Raw genomic sequence first — 14397 nt, 5'->3', positions numbered from 1 at the left:
GGGAAATCTTTGCTCAGGCACCTTCTCCTTCTACTTCTTCACTTGCAGGTCCTTTTTATATATTTTTGCCGTTTCTTTTTCATTTCTTGAATATGTTACAGAGGCCCATCCAGCTTCCCATATCTGCTCAGCCTTGGGCAGAGGTGGGGCCAAGGTTGGAGCTGGAGGAGCTTCCAGCAGCTTCTTGCAGGAGCCACCCCTGTGGTCCCCCTGCTTCCAACACACCATGGCACAAACACAAGACATATGGTTTTGATAGGTGTCCACCATGGCCTCTAGGAATCCCATCTTGGAGGGCACCAAGAGGAAAATGAAAACACTGGCTGCGTTGGCTTTTTGTTCAAAACCATTGACCTGGTGATGAGTGAAGTGCATCTTCTCCAGGGACTACACCTACCCCCCTGTTGTTCATCTCTAGCTTGCTTATTGCCTCACTGCCTTTTCCTGTTCTTTCCATCCAATCCCAAAGGCCTGATCCATGCTGAAATTCTAGGTATCACAGAGAAGTATAATAACTTATTTTTAACTGCCTAAGGAGCTCCCCTGCTTTTGTTGCAAGATGATAATTAGAATATAAGTGGTTGATTATTCCGAGATTTAATTTCTTCTTTCTTCACTAGTGGAAATGCTTTACATTTGTGGACCCAGGGAGAACAACTTGCCAGTAGCTAGGTATTTAATAATTTGCCTAGCTGCATCTGTAGAATTGATCTAGCATTCATATTTCAAAGATTTTTTTCAAATATGTGGCAGCAATTCTAATAGGAAGCTATGAAATATTACAATAAAAAGATTTACATTAATGTAAGCTGTTAAACTAGGAATTTAGTCCAGCTTCATTAGAAAACCTCGACCAAATTATTGATGAATTTGAAAATAGCAAATTTTGACCTCAAATAAATAGTAGGGTGTGATATATTTTATGGAAGTTAATGAGTACTTAATGTTTGGTTTTTTTTAATCTCAACCCTTTGCAATTGTTGTGGCTCTCCAAAACGTCTTGAAAGAGAATTCCTCTGTGTATAAAGGTTTCTTAGTGTGGCTTAATTCTGAAATATTCTAATTTGTTCCCTTTACTTTTGGCTGCATTGTATTTAAAAGCAAGGATCTCTGTGGTTTGTTGGCCATTTGTGCATTTATTGGTTTGGAGTTCCTTTGAGTGATGCATCCCTATAAGAGAACTACCTGAAATCACTCTCCTTGAAACTTAAATTATATAAATGTTTTGCTTTTTGTCAAGAGTGGTTCAGGCTCAATTTACTTGCCTAAACACATGTCTAATGCCATCTCAGAGACTGATCCAGAAGACTGGATGTCCTCTGTGTCTTATATCATATCTCTTCTCTTAGTAACTTTAGGGATCTGAAATGACAGTGAATGTCTGTATATTATCAACTGAATTAAAGTGTTAATTGTGCTAATTGATCTGAATTGGAAAAAAACCCAAGCAAACAGTGCTTGCATGTATTTCTGACAAAGCATTACTTTTGTTTAAGACCTTAATCAATCATCAAACTTCATATAGAATAGCACCAGAATTGCTATTGAGTTTTGCAATCCTTAAAAAAAAAAAAAAAAAAAAAAGTTCTTATGGAAAAAAAACCCCAAAGCATTACAGTATGTTTCCTTTGGGTTGGTATTAATTCTAGACAGGAGTTTAAAGGATTCTTATTCTGTTATAATAAATGGAAAGACTGCAAGTCATAAATGTGCTGCACCAGAACACATGAAGAGAGAGATGAAGGCATGTGCATTTGGCATGTTTTTGATAAATTTCCCATTTTTCTTCTTCTGTTTTCTTTTATGAGGAAAATCTCTTAAAGAAGATTGGAACATGGGAATAAATAGGACATGTGGGACTGTATGTTCTTGCATGTGTACAGTATATTCATAAGCTTTTCAATTGTACCTTAGAAAAATCACAGAAAGCACAGACATTTCTGGGTTGGAAGGGACCTCTTGAGCTCAGTTAGTCCAACCCACCTATTAAAGCAGGGTCAGATAGAGCAGGTTGTCCAGGATTGTGTCCAGGGATGTTTTGAATATGTCCAAGAATAGAGACTCCACAGCCTCTCTGAACCATCTGTTCTAGTGTTCAGTCATCCTCACAGTAAAAAGTGTTTTCTTGTGCTCAGATGGAATTTCATGCATGTTTATTTGTGCCCAGTAATTTATAAAAGCAATGTTTTTGCTTCAACTATGAGTAACTATTAGTAGTGTTTAGTGGTTTTTATTAAGATAACTATTGCCCTAAACAATTTTTTTTTTTAATATTGCCACATATACAGATGTTGTCTTTGCAAATGCTGAACTCCAGTTGTGCAAAAGGAAGTACACCTGGCAATATTTTGCTTTCCCAAATGTAGTGGACTTCTAGTAATTGGTATGCAATTAAAAGACTTCGGTTAGACATTTGGAACTCTCTCCACAAATTGTCTTATGCTTAGTTCTCAGAGGAGTATTCTCAAGCTCTAGAGACTCATTGAGGTTTCCAGTTTAATGTCTGGGTAGCAATAGATGCTTAAGAGCAAGGATTCTCAACAAGCTGCAAGTTGTTGGCACGTGTATAAAGGGAAGAATAGGAAATCTATTTAGCTGACAAAAAAAAAAAAAAAAAAAAAAAAAAAGAGGTACACATGTTTAAAACTTAACCTTTTAGAAGTAAGCACTCAACTGTAGCCTTAAAAAACCTTTCATAGATGCCTATGTTCACAGTGCTCTTATGAATTTAAGCAGCAAGTTGTTTCACAAAAGAAGTCTTTTCCTTCATTCTTTTGATATTTTAACTAAAATAATCTAAGCACTCAATAATGCATCTGGATTGTCCTACTTGCTGTAATGGGCATTCAAAACTGTTGCTCTCACCTCTGATGATAAGTAGAATAACTATCAGGCTAGAGGCAGAACTAAATATGCTTTGGGGCTACCCTCAGTTCCCTCCTGCTGTTGTGGTTCATTGTCTCTCTAAAAATGCTCATTTTGGGCCAGAAGGAGAGTGAGTATGAATAGGTCTTCGTAATCCAGTGATGAAGGTGCTGCCCTGGAGATAGGGATCTACAACCAGTATATTGAGTAGGTATTTTGAAAACAAGGCTGTATTAAAAATCCTGTACAAACAGGTGCAGAAGGATTAATGAAACAAAAGATCTGAGTGTACGTCTGTTTGGTCTGCTTAAAACCAGATTTGATGCAAAACATAGCTATTCAGGGTTTTCCAGTTAAATTATATCTGCTCTGACTGAGTACTTCTGCATATTTCCATTACTGAGGTGAGGTTATCGCTGAGAAGTAACAGCAGATGATACCATTTCTAGAGCTGCTATCATAATTGATCTGTCTCTGACTGCCAAGTGTGTCAGCAGCTAATAGTAGTCAGATTTGACTTGTGAATTTATACTGTTTTTTTAAAAAAAATCCTTTGAACCATCCAGCCCAACTTGAAATCTGCATGTATCCAACATTTTTGGCATTAATTTTGGGATTATCTCTTAAAAAAAAGTAGAGCGCATTGAAATTTGATGTTTGCAAACAAGAACTCCAGATGTCTCTCTAAGTAACCTGATTGCTAGAGCTTAATTAGAGTGATCTTTTACTTTAGTGCAAGCTGTTGTTTTGAAGGGAGTTGCTTAAGCATGTTGTCAAAGACATGACTCAGATAATAAAATGCATCATGGGCATCCTAAATATGAATCTTTTTAGGCTTTGCTTCCTGTCACCTTCCCTTCCTACCTAGTATGTCTTTTCTCCTCTGAGAGGAATTTCACTTGCTGGATTTGCACCTGGTATTAATGATAGTAGTTAGTATCAGAACGTGTTCCACATAACTGGTCTGGAACACAGATGAAATCTGTGTTAGAAATGGAATATATGCTGAGCAGAGTACAAGAGAAATCAGGATACCTCTTGTTTTAGTAAAATATGCTAATAGGAAGTCTAGATGTCTTGAGTAAAGTAATTCCTGAACAAAAAAAAGGCACCAACTCTTCCATCAACTCAGGTAGGGCATACAGGTGTTTTCCTTCATCAGAAGTTCATGTTTTCCTTTGTATTCCCAGCAGACCACAGTTTCTCCTGGTAGGGAGTGGGAACTGTACCATTCCCAGCTCTCTTAATGGTTCAGAAGCTTACACGCTGTATGTGGCAGGTTGTACTCACAAGGGAGTAGGGAGAAAGCCAAAGTTAGTTCACCTAGGAAATCTGTTCCCTGATACAGGTCCTGAGGTAAAAGAGGATTTCCCTTCTGTTGGTATGGTAAAGAGTTTTCTGTCTTAGTTAAATTGGATTTGCTTCCTTTGTCTAGTTACAGCTTTGTACAGTCCTGTGTACATAGCAAAACTCCTGAAGATTTTTGGCTGTGAGATGCAAAAAACCCCTTCTGTATTCTTTCATGTTACTTTACCTGACCCAGGTCAGGCTAATCTGTGTTCTTTTCTGGTTTAGCTAGTTAAGGTTGTACAAGTAGCAGTGGCTGTGTGAACATGTTACAGACAGTTGATGAAATAAGTAAAGGGGTCTGCAGTAATAGAATACTGTACATGATGGAAATTCTATTTTTTCTGAAAAATAGATGCTTTTTTTGGTCTGCAGAAGGAAGTGTAAAATGAGGTGAAGGGCTGGAAGAATCTGTCCTTTGGGATAGCAAATGAGGGATTGGGAATAGGGAAACCAGTGTCCTTCAAGAATGACATGAGCTTAATGCTTTGTTAATCTGTAACCATGATGCAAGTTCTCAAGCTCAGAGTTTACATGCCCCAGATCATAATTTTGTGAGACAGACTGCTATGCAGGAAGCAGTGTTGGAGATGACTTGAATATACCCATTTACTCTTGTCTTCCCTTTTATTAAGCCATACAGCCTTTTTCAAAAAGGCAAGCATAGAATTACAACATACAGGAGAATGGTTATAGTAGCTGATGCATATTTAACTGTGACAATATGTTCTTATATATATATATATATATATATATATATATATATATATATATATATAAAACTTGTACTGGAAGCATCGTCTACAAAATCCCACAGCTGTATCTTTCTCCTGGAAAGAAACAAAGTCAAGTGTTATTCTGTCCTTTATGTACTATCAGAGTATGTCTTTCTGAAATACACCATGTTTCAAGAATGTAGTAGTAGTAGTAGTAAGTAGTAATAATTGCCTGCTACGAGGTGGAGGAGCAAATATTTTAAAAGGAAACTTTCTGACCCTTACCATGGGAGGGTAGTTAAATAGCTTCCCAGCACAGAAGAGATCTGTGATTAGTGTGTGTCAGAGATGAAAGTTGGCAGAAGTGATCAACCTTCCTCTGGGGCAGCTGTTCATCTTGTAAGGAGAGCTTCCATCTGGAAGGTAGGTCTGGCAGGAAAATAGAAGTGCAGCACGGAGTTGTGGACTTTCATTGCAAGGAAACAAGACTAAGAGGCCACCAAGAGGAGCAGGGAGAAGATGCCTGTAAGGCTCTATGTGCTTGAAGGAGGGCATACCCAAAAAGCAGAGATGACTGTGCAGACTTTACTGGCTATGACTTTCTTGATTGCAGTGTCTAAAAACACTTGAGGGTGGGCAGTCATCTCCATTCTCTCCCAGTATTTCTCACTCACAAACCATGAACAGAAATAGATTTGTTTGTAAGTCTTATTTATTCTTGTCATCTAACTAGCTTGGATTTTCTCCTTTAAATTACAGGTCCTTAATATTTTAATCAAATTCAGCTTTTTGGTATAGAAGTAGTTTAATCATTAAAGTCTAGATTAGATGGATCTACTTCAAAGGTCTAGATAACTTCTGGTCCTGTCACCACTATTTAAACTTGTAAGTCTATTATAAGTGAACAGTATGAAAAGCTACATGTGAAAATTACTTTTCTACTTAAAGCAGCTTGCAGCTCAACAATAATACAAGCGTCACTATAATAAAAAAAATTTGTGCTGGAATGGCATTAACCAGTCTTGTAGAAATCTTGTTGTAATGAAACTGTGGAAAAAGGGCCCTAGGGAAGTGCTTATGGTGTGTCTTCCTAATATTGTTGCCCCTCATTTACTTTATTACTAACACAAATATAAGTCATTTGTGGGTTTGGTTTTTTTCTTTTCCCATGATTCCTGGTGTTGAAAGCACCCATAGATTATGTAAAATATTTTATGCTATTGTAATTATGATGTGGGGGTGAAAAAGACTCCTTGAGATACTCTGGTGACTGTCCTGAAGGTGTAGAATACTGTAAGTATAGTCCTGTCACCCTGTGGCTACCGGAGATCATTCTTAGAAGGGGCATGTGTACTTTACAACCTTTTTCTTTAAACTTAACAAATGCTGTCCTGTTTTAATATGCTAGAAAAAAAATGCCATGTTCAATAAAAGCACCTTGGTGGTTGTTACAGTTAAGATCCAAGGCTTATCTGAGCAAGGCCCAATGAAGTTAGCATCTTTTCAGAGTACAATTCACACTTGTATGTGCATTTCAGTGCTGATTTCTAGAGACATCTAGGAGAAATAATTATGATCTCTCCAGTGAAATTTCTCTTGCTCTGCTCTATAAGGCAGTATGACCTTTTTTAGAGAAGTCTTCTGCATATTGCAACAAACACATCAAATTTTCCTGAAGAATGCTATTTGGGTTTAAAGAACAGGGGTATTTTGTTGCTGTTTCTTATCCAACCAAAATACTAATGAAATTCGAAATGAAGCTTCAGTTAAAAACTACTCAAGTCACCCTGTCCTGTCTTGTTTTTTCTCTCCAGGAAAAATCCTCAAAGCATACTTTGGCAAAGCGACTGCAGAGTTAGGTTCATACCAGAAGGAGTACACCTTAAAACTAAAATACCAGAGCCCTTTCACCCTGTCCCTTTATAATGACTGTGGACTCAATGTATGGTTTAGACACATAACTTTGAGAGTGCTTTGCATACTTGTTGCCCAAGTTTCAGGAAGAAAATAAATTTTAGTATTGTTTTCCCAGCCATCCCCTAACAGTAATACAGGGGTCATGTCCTTTGGCTTGGTGAGTAATTGATAACATAGCTTAAATCATAGCAACAGTGAATGGCTCTGAATAGTTTAGCTCATAGTGCACCATGGTAGATTATTAAAAGTGTATAACACTGATCCTTTTATCAAATGAAAGATTTGCCCACACAAATCCTGGAAACAAGTGTGTTCTTGTCATCAGGCTCCAAATGCATGGTTTCCAGTAGAACTTAAATTTTTTTTTTTTTTTTTTTTTGTGGGTAATATGCTACTGTGTTGTATGATTGCAACATACTTTTATCAGTAGAATGCAACAGCTTCTTAAGTGGCAGTATAAGTAAAATAATCCTTAAATTACACAGTCAGCCATAAAAATGGCTTTTTTTAATATGGGTGTCCCTTCAGAAAAAATGTTCTGAATACTGATTTATTCAGATACATAGAATAAGGCCATAAAGAGGATATAAAGACATAAATATGTGGTTCTCTTTCTACATCTTTTTACATCTGTGGTTTCATTTTACATTTTTCTGATTTTAGATGATGATAATTTGTGAAGCCAGATGGTAATTTGGTAGTGACAGACAATAAACTTCATGATTCTAATTGACTGTAGCTGATGGCCTGAAACCAACAATGACCTTTCCAGTCTCAAAAGAAAATAGTTTGTTTCTAGTCAGAAGAGTACAACAGCTTGATTTTTCCTACTGTGTTTTTACTTTATTACTGATTTTGCTGAATGTTTACTTGCGTTGTTTTGACTGACTCCTATTTTTTGAAAGAAATCCAGGTTTTTAATCTTTTGCTCCCTTGGTATTATAATTTTAAATTTCTTTTTTTTTTTTCTGTGAATGCTTTCTCTTGAATGTCACTGAATCCAGGCACTAAATTAAATGAGAAAATTGTGGTTGGGTTGAGTTCTGCTTTCACTGGCAGTATTGGGCAACAGTCAAGTTTTCCTCATAGCTGGGATGCTCTTGAGCATTTTTTTATGGAATGAGAAAAACTTCACTTCTCAAATACCTTAATGAAAATAGGAAAAATATTGCCTGCCTGGCAAGTGGGAGAAGTGTTTTAATAGAGTCAGAAGAGCAAGTTTGCAGTTAATTTTTTTTATCTGTTTCCAAATATTTCCCTTTTGACAAATTAATTTTGCAGAACTCTGATAAAAAATAGAAGATAATGCTGTCCTTTATTCTCTGTGAATATTAAGCTCATGTTGTGTTGTTTTTGAATAGATTCTTATTCTGAAAGAAAGTGAAATGCATCTTGAAAGGATGATTTATTCTGACTTAGCAAAGTACTTCAAAGACAAAACCAGAAAGTCCTATGAATAAGGATCTAAACTAGGACAGAGAATTACCATGTGTAAATCTTCATGGTCTTATTGTGCATCCATGACAGCCTCCTTCAGGACTTGCTTTGGAGTCATTCTGGAAGGAAATGGATGCAATGTACTTCTGATAGTTTTAAACGTTGCATTTTCTTTTAAACTATATATTTGAAGTTGTCAAAGGGAAAATAGCATTTTTACAGAGTCTAAATGCTTTATCTTTGACATACCTAGTTGGTTCAAACTTCTGCTTTTCTGCAGGAAAGAGTAATATGATGCTTATGATCCCTTTTTTTAGTTTCATGCCTGGTGTATGTTAATATTTCTTATAACTGAAAGTAAAGTGTAGTTTAAGTGAACTTGCTTTTCAGCATTTAAATTACACATTTTGAGAAGGCATGACTTGAGGGACGGAAGGCAACTTTATTTGCAGTTAAATAATGGGAAATGCAAAATTTCTTTTAAATTTGTTTTATATTGAGTAATGAATTTTTATGTATGTGTATTTCTATAAGTTTCTACTTAATCTAGTGTGGTGGACAAAAAAAATAATGAAAGTAAGGTTGATTCACCATTTTCTGATGTACCTTAACAGTTATAATTACAAATATTAATAAACATATCTAAATGAAATATTGCTAACTGGAAAGATACATTACCTATACTCCTAAAAAAAGCCTCAATTTTTGTAGGAAGTTTTGCAATTCAACGGGTTTTAATGTCTACTGGCATGTGACATCTTTTTTTTAAGAAGATAACTGAAAGCTGCAAATGTGCAATGAGATGAAAATCTTTCCTGAAATCTAGCTGGCTTGAGTGAGGTTTAAAATTAGTTATTTAAAAGAGATTTTTGATAGGCAGTATTCTTCTAGATAATGTGGAAATAGACTGAGTGGATTTCCCAATTCAAAGTAAAAAAAATAAGAGTTTTTCACACAGTAGAGGAGTTTATAGGCAGAGTAAAACTTCACTAATGCAGTGCCATACAGTGAAGTTTAGTGGTAAAGATGATAAGCAACTTTGTCATTAACAGGGTGAAGGCTATAAGTGGCGCCAGTGTAAAGGATTGCACGGTGCCCAAACTTTCTCACTGTATCCTGAGGAGATGAGGAATACAGATCTTTCTAGAAAGTCAGGCCAGCCTTATGGTCACTGTGCATGGGTCTGAAGCAGCAGGGGCAGATATGAGGAGAAGCAGTTGCTGTTTCCTTGTACTGGAAGGCACCTCCTAGGGTTCTCAGCAGTCTGCTCTCCTACCTCACCCCAAGCGCAGATCATCAAAGGAACAGGGATGTCCCATGTTGTATCTGGTGGCAGTGGAGACTTATGTATGGTAGCTGTTTTGGATCTCAGTGAGCTGTTTGAAAGGTACTTGGCTCAAATTTTGTGTTGCAACTTCTCACAAATATTCTGTTTTCTTTAGGGGAGGGAAAAAAACATCAGTTCGCTGGGTAATTTTCTGACCTCTCTTTTCAAGGAGTTCTGATACTGGCTGTGTTTGCAAGAGAGAATCAATTCTGTCTACAAAAGCATCTTCCAGTATCTCTTGAATATTTTATTAATTTCAGCTTTGTGAAGTGGTAGCTTGCTGTGTTTCCCTTTGCTTTCTCTCAAATATAAAGTTGTCAAGAAATCTTGAGAGTATTCCTCATTGTATTCAGAACTCTTGGATGGTTTTACTTGGTCCTTCCACTGCTGTGTTGCATGGTGACAGCACTTGCAGAAAGGCAGATGTCACTGTGCCTCCCTGGCAATGAAGAAGTGTAGTTTTGTATGTAGAATGAAGAACTGTAATTCAGAAAATTAAGGAAAAGATTAATAGATGCTTGTTTGTTTGCTATCTCAGGAATGACTAACGACTTAATTCTGCCTCCATGTATCCATTGCAGAGTATTCTGAAGTTAGTGTAGCAGCCTTCAAAGTAAAACTACTAGTTAGTATATGATTAAAGGGCAAAATTAAGAACAAATTAATTTAAGAAAAAAACTGGATTATTTGTACTTGTTTGTTTAATTAGTAACACTACAAAAGAGTGTTGGTGATGATCTTGGTGGAAGCCTCTCTTATGGAGGAAAAGAGCATGAAAAAGGGCATAACTTCAATTGGAAAGCAGAAAAAAAAACCCTTGTATTAAAGATGATGACTGCTTTTACAGGAGAACATTGGCCATGAGCAGAGGCTGAAAACTTATTTCACCTTATTCTGTCACACGGGTACTAGGAAATCTGTGTGAGATCTGTAATGGTTTTACAACTTTAGGCTGAATTATTTGTTACAGCGTCCTTTATCCTTTTTATTACAGAAGCAACTTTCAGTATTCATTAAGCAGCAGAGGTTAATTTACATGGTCACTTTAATATCTGGTTTCTTAAAAAGCTATAGGATTTATAAATCTGATCATACTGCTTGGATGTATTTTACTGTTTGCATTTGTCAGAAGGTTTGTTTATAGAATCACAGAAATGTTTAGGTTGGAAAAGACCTTCAAGTCATCAAGTCCAACCCCTAACCCAGCCCTTCCAAGTCCACCACTAAACCAGGTCCCTAAAGATCACATCTGCATGTCTTCTAAATACCCATAGGGATGATTACTCAACCAGGGAGGTGATTACACCTCCCTGTTTCAATGCTTGACAAACCTTTCAGTCAGGAGATTTTTTTCTAATATCCAATCTAAACCTCCTCTGCCACAACTTAAGGCTCTTTTCTCATGTTCTATTGCTTGTGATTTGGGAGAAGAGACCAACACCCACCTCACTACAGCCTCCTTTCAAGTAGTTGTAGAGAGCAATAGTGTCTCCCCTCAGCCTCCTTTTCTCCAGGCTAAACAACCCCAGTTCTGTCAGCTCCTCATCATAAGACTTGTGCTTGAGACCCTTCACCAACTTTCATCATTTTGCTGTTCATCCATACTTACAGTGGCACTTGGTCATAGCACTGATTAATCAGTCAAGAATGTTGCTCTGATAGAACTGGGTGCTGCTTTTGGGAGTATATACTAAACCTATTCCCTCTCCCCTACAAAACTATGTCTTTAGGAAAAAAATACAGTCAAAGCATTACTTTAGATGTGTGGCAAACCCCTTAGACCCTAGACAGGCCTTTTTCACCACTCTTCCACTTTTTGGAATAATATGTGTTTCTGAGTTTTCAGAAAGGAGACGTGCCTCAAGAGCAGTAGATGCAGGAAATTGACATCATAAGGTCTGAATTTCTAGAAAAGACAAGAGGAGAGTCCGGTTTCATACTATACTAGCAAGTAAAATTTCATGTGCTTCTAATGTCTAAGATTTGTCTTTCTGCGGTAGAGGAATCGAGGAACTTGCTTTTGAATTGCCTATCCTGAAAGGATTGACCTTTTAGGCTGAGGATGTCTATACTATGTTTATAATGTTCCTCTCCTTTCTCTCTTTCTAGCTGGAATGCTTGCTGCTTTCCCTACGGGATTATAAACTTCGATATTCGGAAGAGCAAAACTGAAAGATGCCATCTGAGAGGTGCCTGAGGTATAGTACTTGGTAGCATCTAGGAGGTTCACACCTACAATGAAGTATATCAAAGCTTCACTTAACAGTAGAAAATTGAAATAAATATATTTTCTCATTAGGTTGGAATTAACATTAATAAATACATATCCATGTTGTAATCTGCAAACTATTACATTCTTGTTGGCATTTATCTCTAGAAAAGAATGGGGAGGCTGGGATTGATTTGGGACCCACTGTCTCTTCATACATTCTCTCTCTTTTTTGTCTGCCTGGACTTGGAACTTTTAATTGTGGAAATAGCAAAAAACTGGCATTTTCATGCATGCATCTGAATTGGTGGCTGATGATCATTTTTGGTGTTTGTAGCATTGCACTACTCAGAACACACATTACTCTTCTAGTTCTTTGAAATGGTTTCAAAGCATTCATCCCAAATTCATCTTCTTGCTTTCTAGAATCTCCCGTTCTGTCTTTCCCTCTTACACAATCTTAACCTTGTGCTTGCCTGTCTAGCCTTTCTTACATATTGTGTTGCCCATTGTCTCATCAGAGAGTTTGAAATTTATAATTAGTTTCTTGAAGCACTTTCAGTCTAGTTGCTTTTCTGCAGAACTTTGCACTAGTGTTACACGCTGTTTGTTCTCTTTTACAGAGTAGTTAACATTCGTGGACGGATGTCATAGCTCAGAGATGTACCTGATATTACTGAGATCTCCTATAATTCCAGTTTTGTTCCCTATTACCTTCTGTGCTTCTGCATCAGAAGTGAATCCAAAATTCCTCGTGTTTTATGGCTGTTGAATGAATCAATAGAAAACATCACTACCGAGTGGCCATGTTATGTTTAATAAAACAGTGGTTTTTCATTCATAAATGCCAGTTAAATTCTCTTGCATGTGTATATGTTCTTTATATGTTTGTAGAGTCATAGGATGGTGTGGGTTGGAAGGGATATTAAAGATCATCTTGTTGTTAATGTTGTTAATCCATGTATTACAGGCAGTTGCTTTTTCATCCTGGTCATTGAATTGGAAAAAAGGAATTGACAGAGCTCAGTGCAAAACCACAGATGCCTGATTTATGTGTGTATATACATGTGTGTGTATATATATGCATATATGCACACATACACATATATATAAAATTTCTCCACAATTATTACCTCCATGCCTTGTCCCTCTGATCTGTTTTCTGTTGAATCAAATGGTTCTTTTTTTTGTGGAAAAGGACTTTCACCTCTGGATGATGGTGAAAAAACGCAAGAGGAATGAAGGTCTTGCCTCACAACATTGAGAGAGAGAGGCTAATAAAAACAGAAATAGAGAAACCATTTTTAGGCATAATTAGCTTGCATTAGTTTGATTTAGTCACTTTGGTACAGAAATAAACATAATTGTTAAAAATGATTCCCTTGTATTTTAACAAGTTACATTTATTGATAATTGTCATTTAGAGTATCAGTGGTATTCCACAAACAGAACAGCTGAAGGAAAAAAATCATTTGAATGAATCATTTTGAAACAAATGTAGGATATGTACATGTGTGAAACCTTATCTACTAGAGAGGGGGTGAAATTCAGCTTATCTTTGTCTAATACCAGTTGGGCTATCCTTCTTATGCAGGTAATGCTCTAGTTCTTGTCTTTTTAGAGGATGAGGTTAGTTAAAGCAGTCTGCAAGGCTACGTGAGTTTACAGGTGCACAAGGTGCAGGACTGGGATAGGCAATACAGAGAGTGTGTGTTGATGGGAAAGGAGGAGGTAGCAGCCACACAGCTGCTGTACAGTAAGTGTATGGAGTGGATTACATGAGTAGTGGAAAGATGATAGCTTATTTGCACCTTAATAATAATAAAAAAGTATGTGTAAATGTGTAAACCACACACACTGATTTAACCAGAAATGACTTTCTGTAAGCTTCCCTTCTATGAAGGCCTAAATTCTCAAGCAACATAAATTGGTGTAATCTCACAGATTTCAAATATGCAGTGGGTTTTTTTTTGTCAAAGAGGATTTGTAAGTTTGGTTGATTTGTTTCTGCTTGCATCAGCAATTATACTGTCTTTTCCTTCCTAGCTGTGGAAAAGGAAACTGCAATCCAAAAATCCTATGCTATATTCATACAAGGAGATATTTAGAGGTGTGGAAAGTCTCCCCCTCCCCTCCCAACTTCAAAATAATATGAAAACATCCAGTAATGCAGCATCAGACTTAAACAGCCACCTGAGACATTGAGTCTTCACTCTTTTCAGTAGGACTGGTTACATATACGCATACATACATGTTCCTTTCCACTAGTGCAGCAATTCAAGCCAAGTTTTCTGTTGCTCCATTGACTTGGCCCCTAAATTCTTTTCACTTAATTTAAAAAATATTCTGAACTGCTCCTTTGAGTCCATCTGCTTTCAAATGCAGCAAATGAAAATGAGACAACTGATGTTTTAAAATTAGAGTATTTAATCAGGTTTCATAATACTTTGTTATACTGATCTTTTCTTTTAATGCAAATATCATATAAAGATTTTTGACTGACAGGGATCATGACTGTTTTTTCTTTTCAAGAATGATCAAGATACCATGTCTTAGAAGCAAGTTCATCTCTATTTCTG

The 14397-nt window shown here is 36.7% G+C and overlaps 1 protein-coding gene across 5 annotated transcripts in view; it reads left to right on the top strand.

Annotated features, from left to right (window-relative positions):
• The window catches only part of KLHL32 (kelch like family member 32), a 127238-nt gene that overhangs the window by 13796 nt on the left and 99045 nt on the right, over positions 1-14397 (top strand). For 4 of the 5 annotated variants that reach the window (XR_011725330.1, XM_071741292.1, XM_071741289.1 and 1 more), the window contains exon 2: positions 11719-11807. Coding sequence is in view for 3 of the 5 variants with exons in the window: in XM_071741292.1 (XP_071597393.1) it covers positions 11785-11807 (23 nt within the window). In the remaining 2 variants the exon portion in view is untranslated. Of the gene's footprint in view, positions 1-11718; positions 11808-13864; positions 13929-14397 lie in introns of all 5 variants that reach the window. The other variant, XM_071741291.1, reaches the window with a different exon arrangement.

Source organism: Heliangelus exortis, chromosome 3 (genome assembly GCF_036169615.1).
Source record: "Heliangelus exortis chromosome 3, bHelExo1.hap1, whole genome shotgun sequence".
Lineage (NCBI taxonomy): Eukaryota > Metazoa > Chordata > Aves > Apodiformes > Trochilidae > Heliangelus > Heliangelus exortis.
Note: the sequence above shows the minus strand (reverse complement) of the source record. Positions and strands in the feature narration are given on the sequence as shown.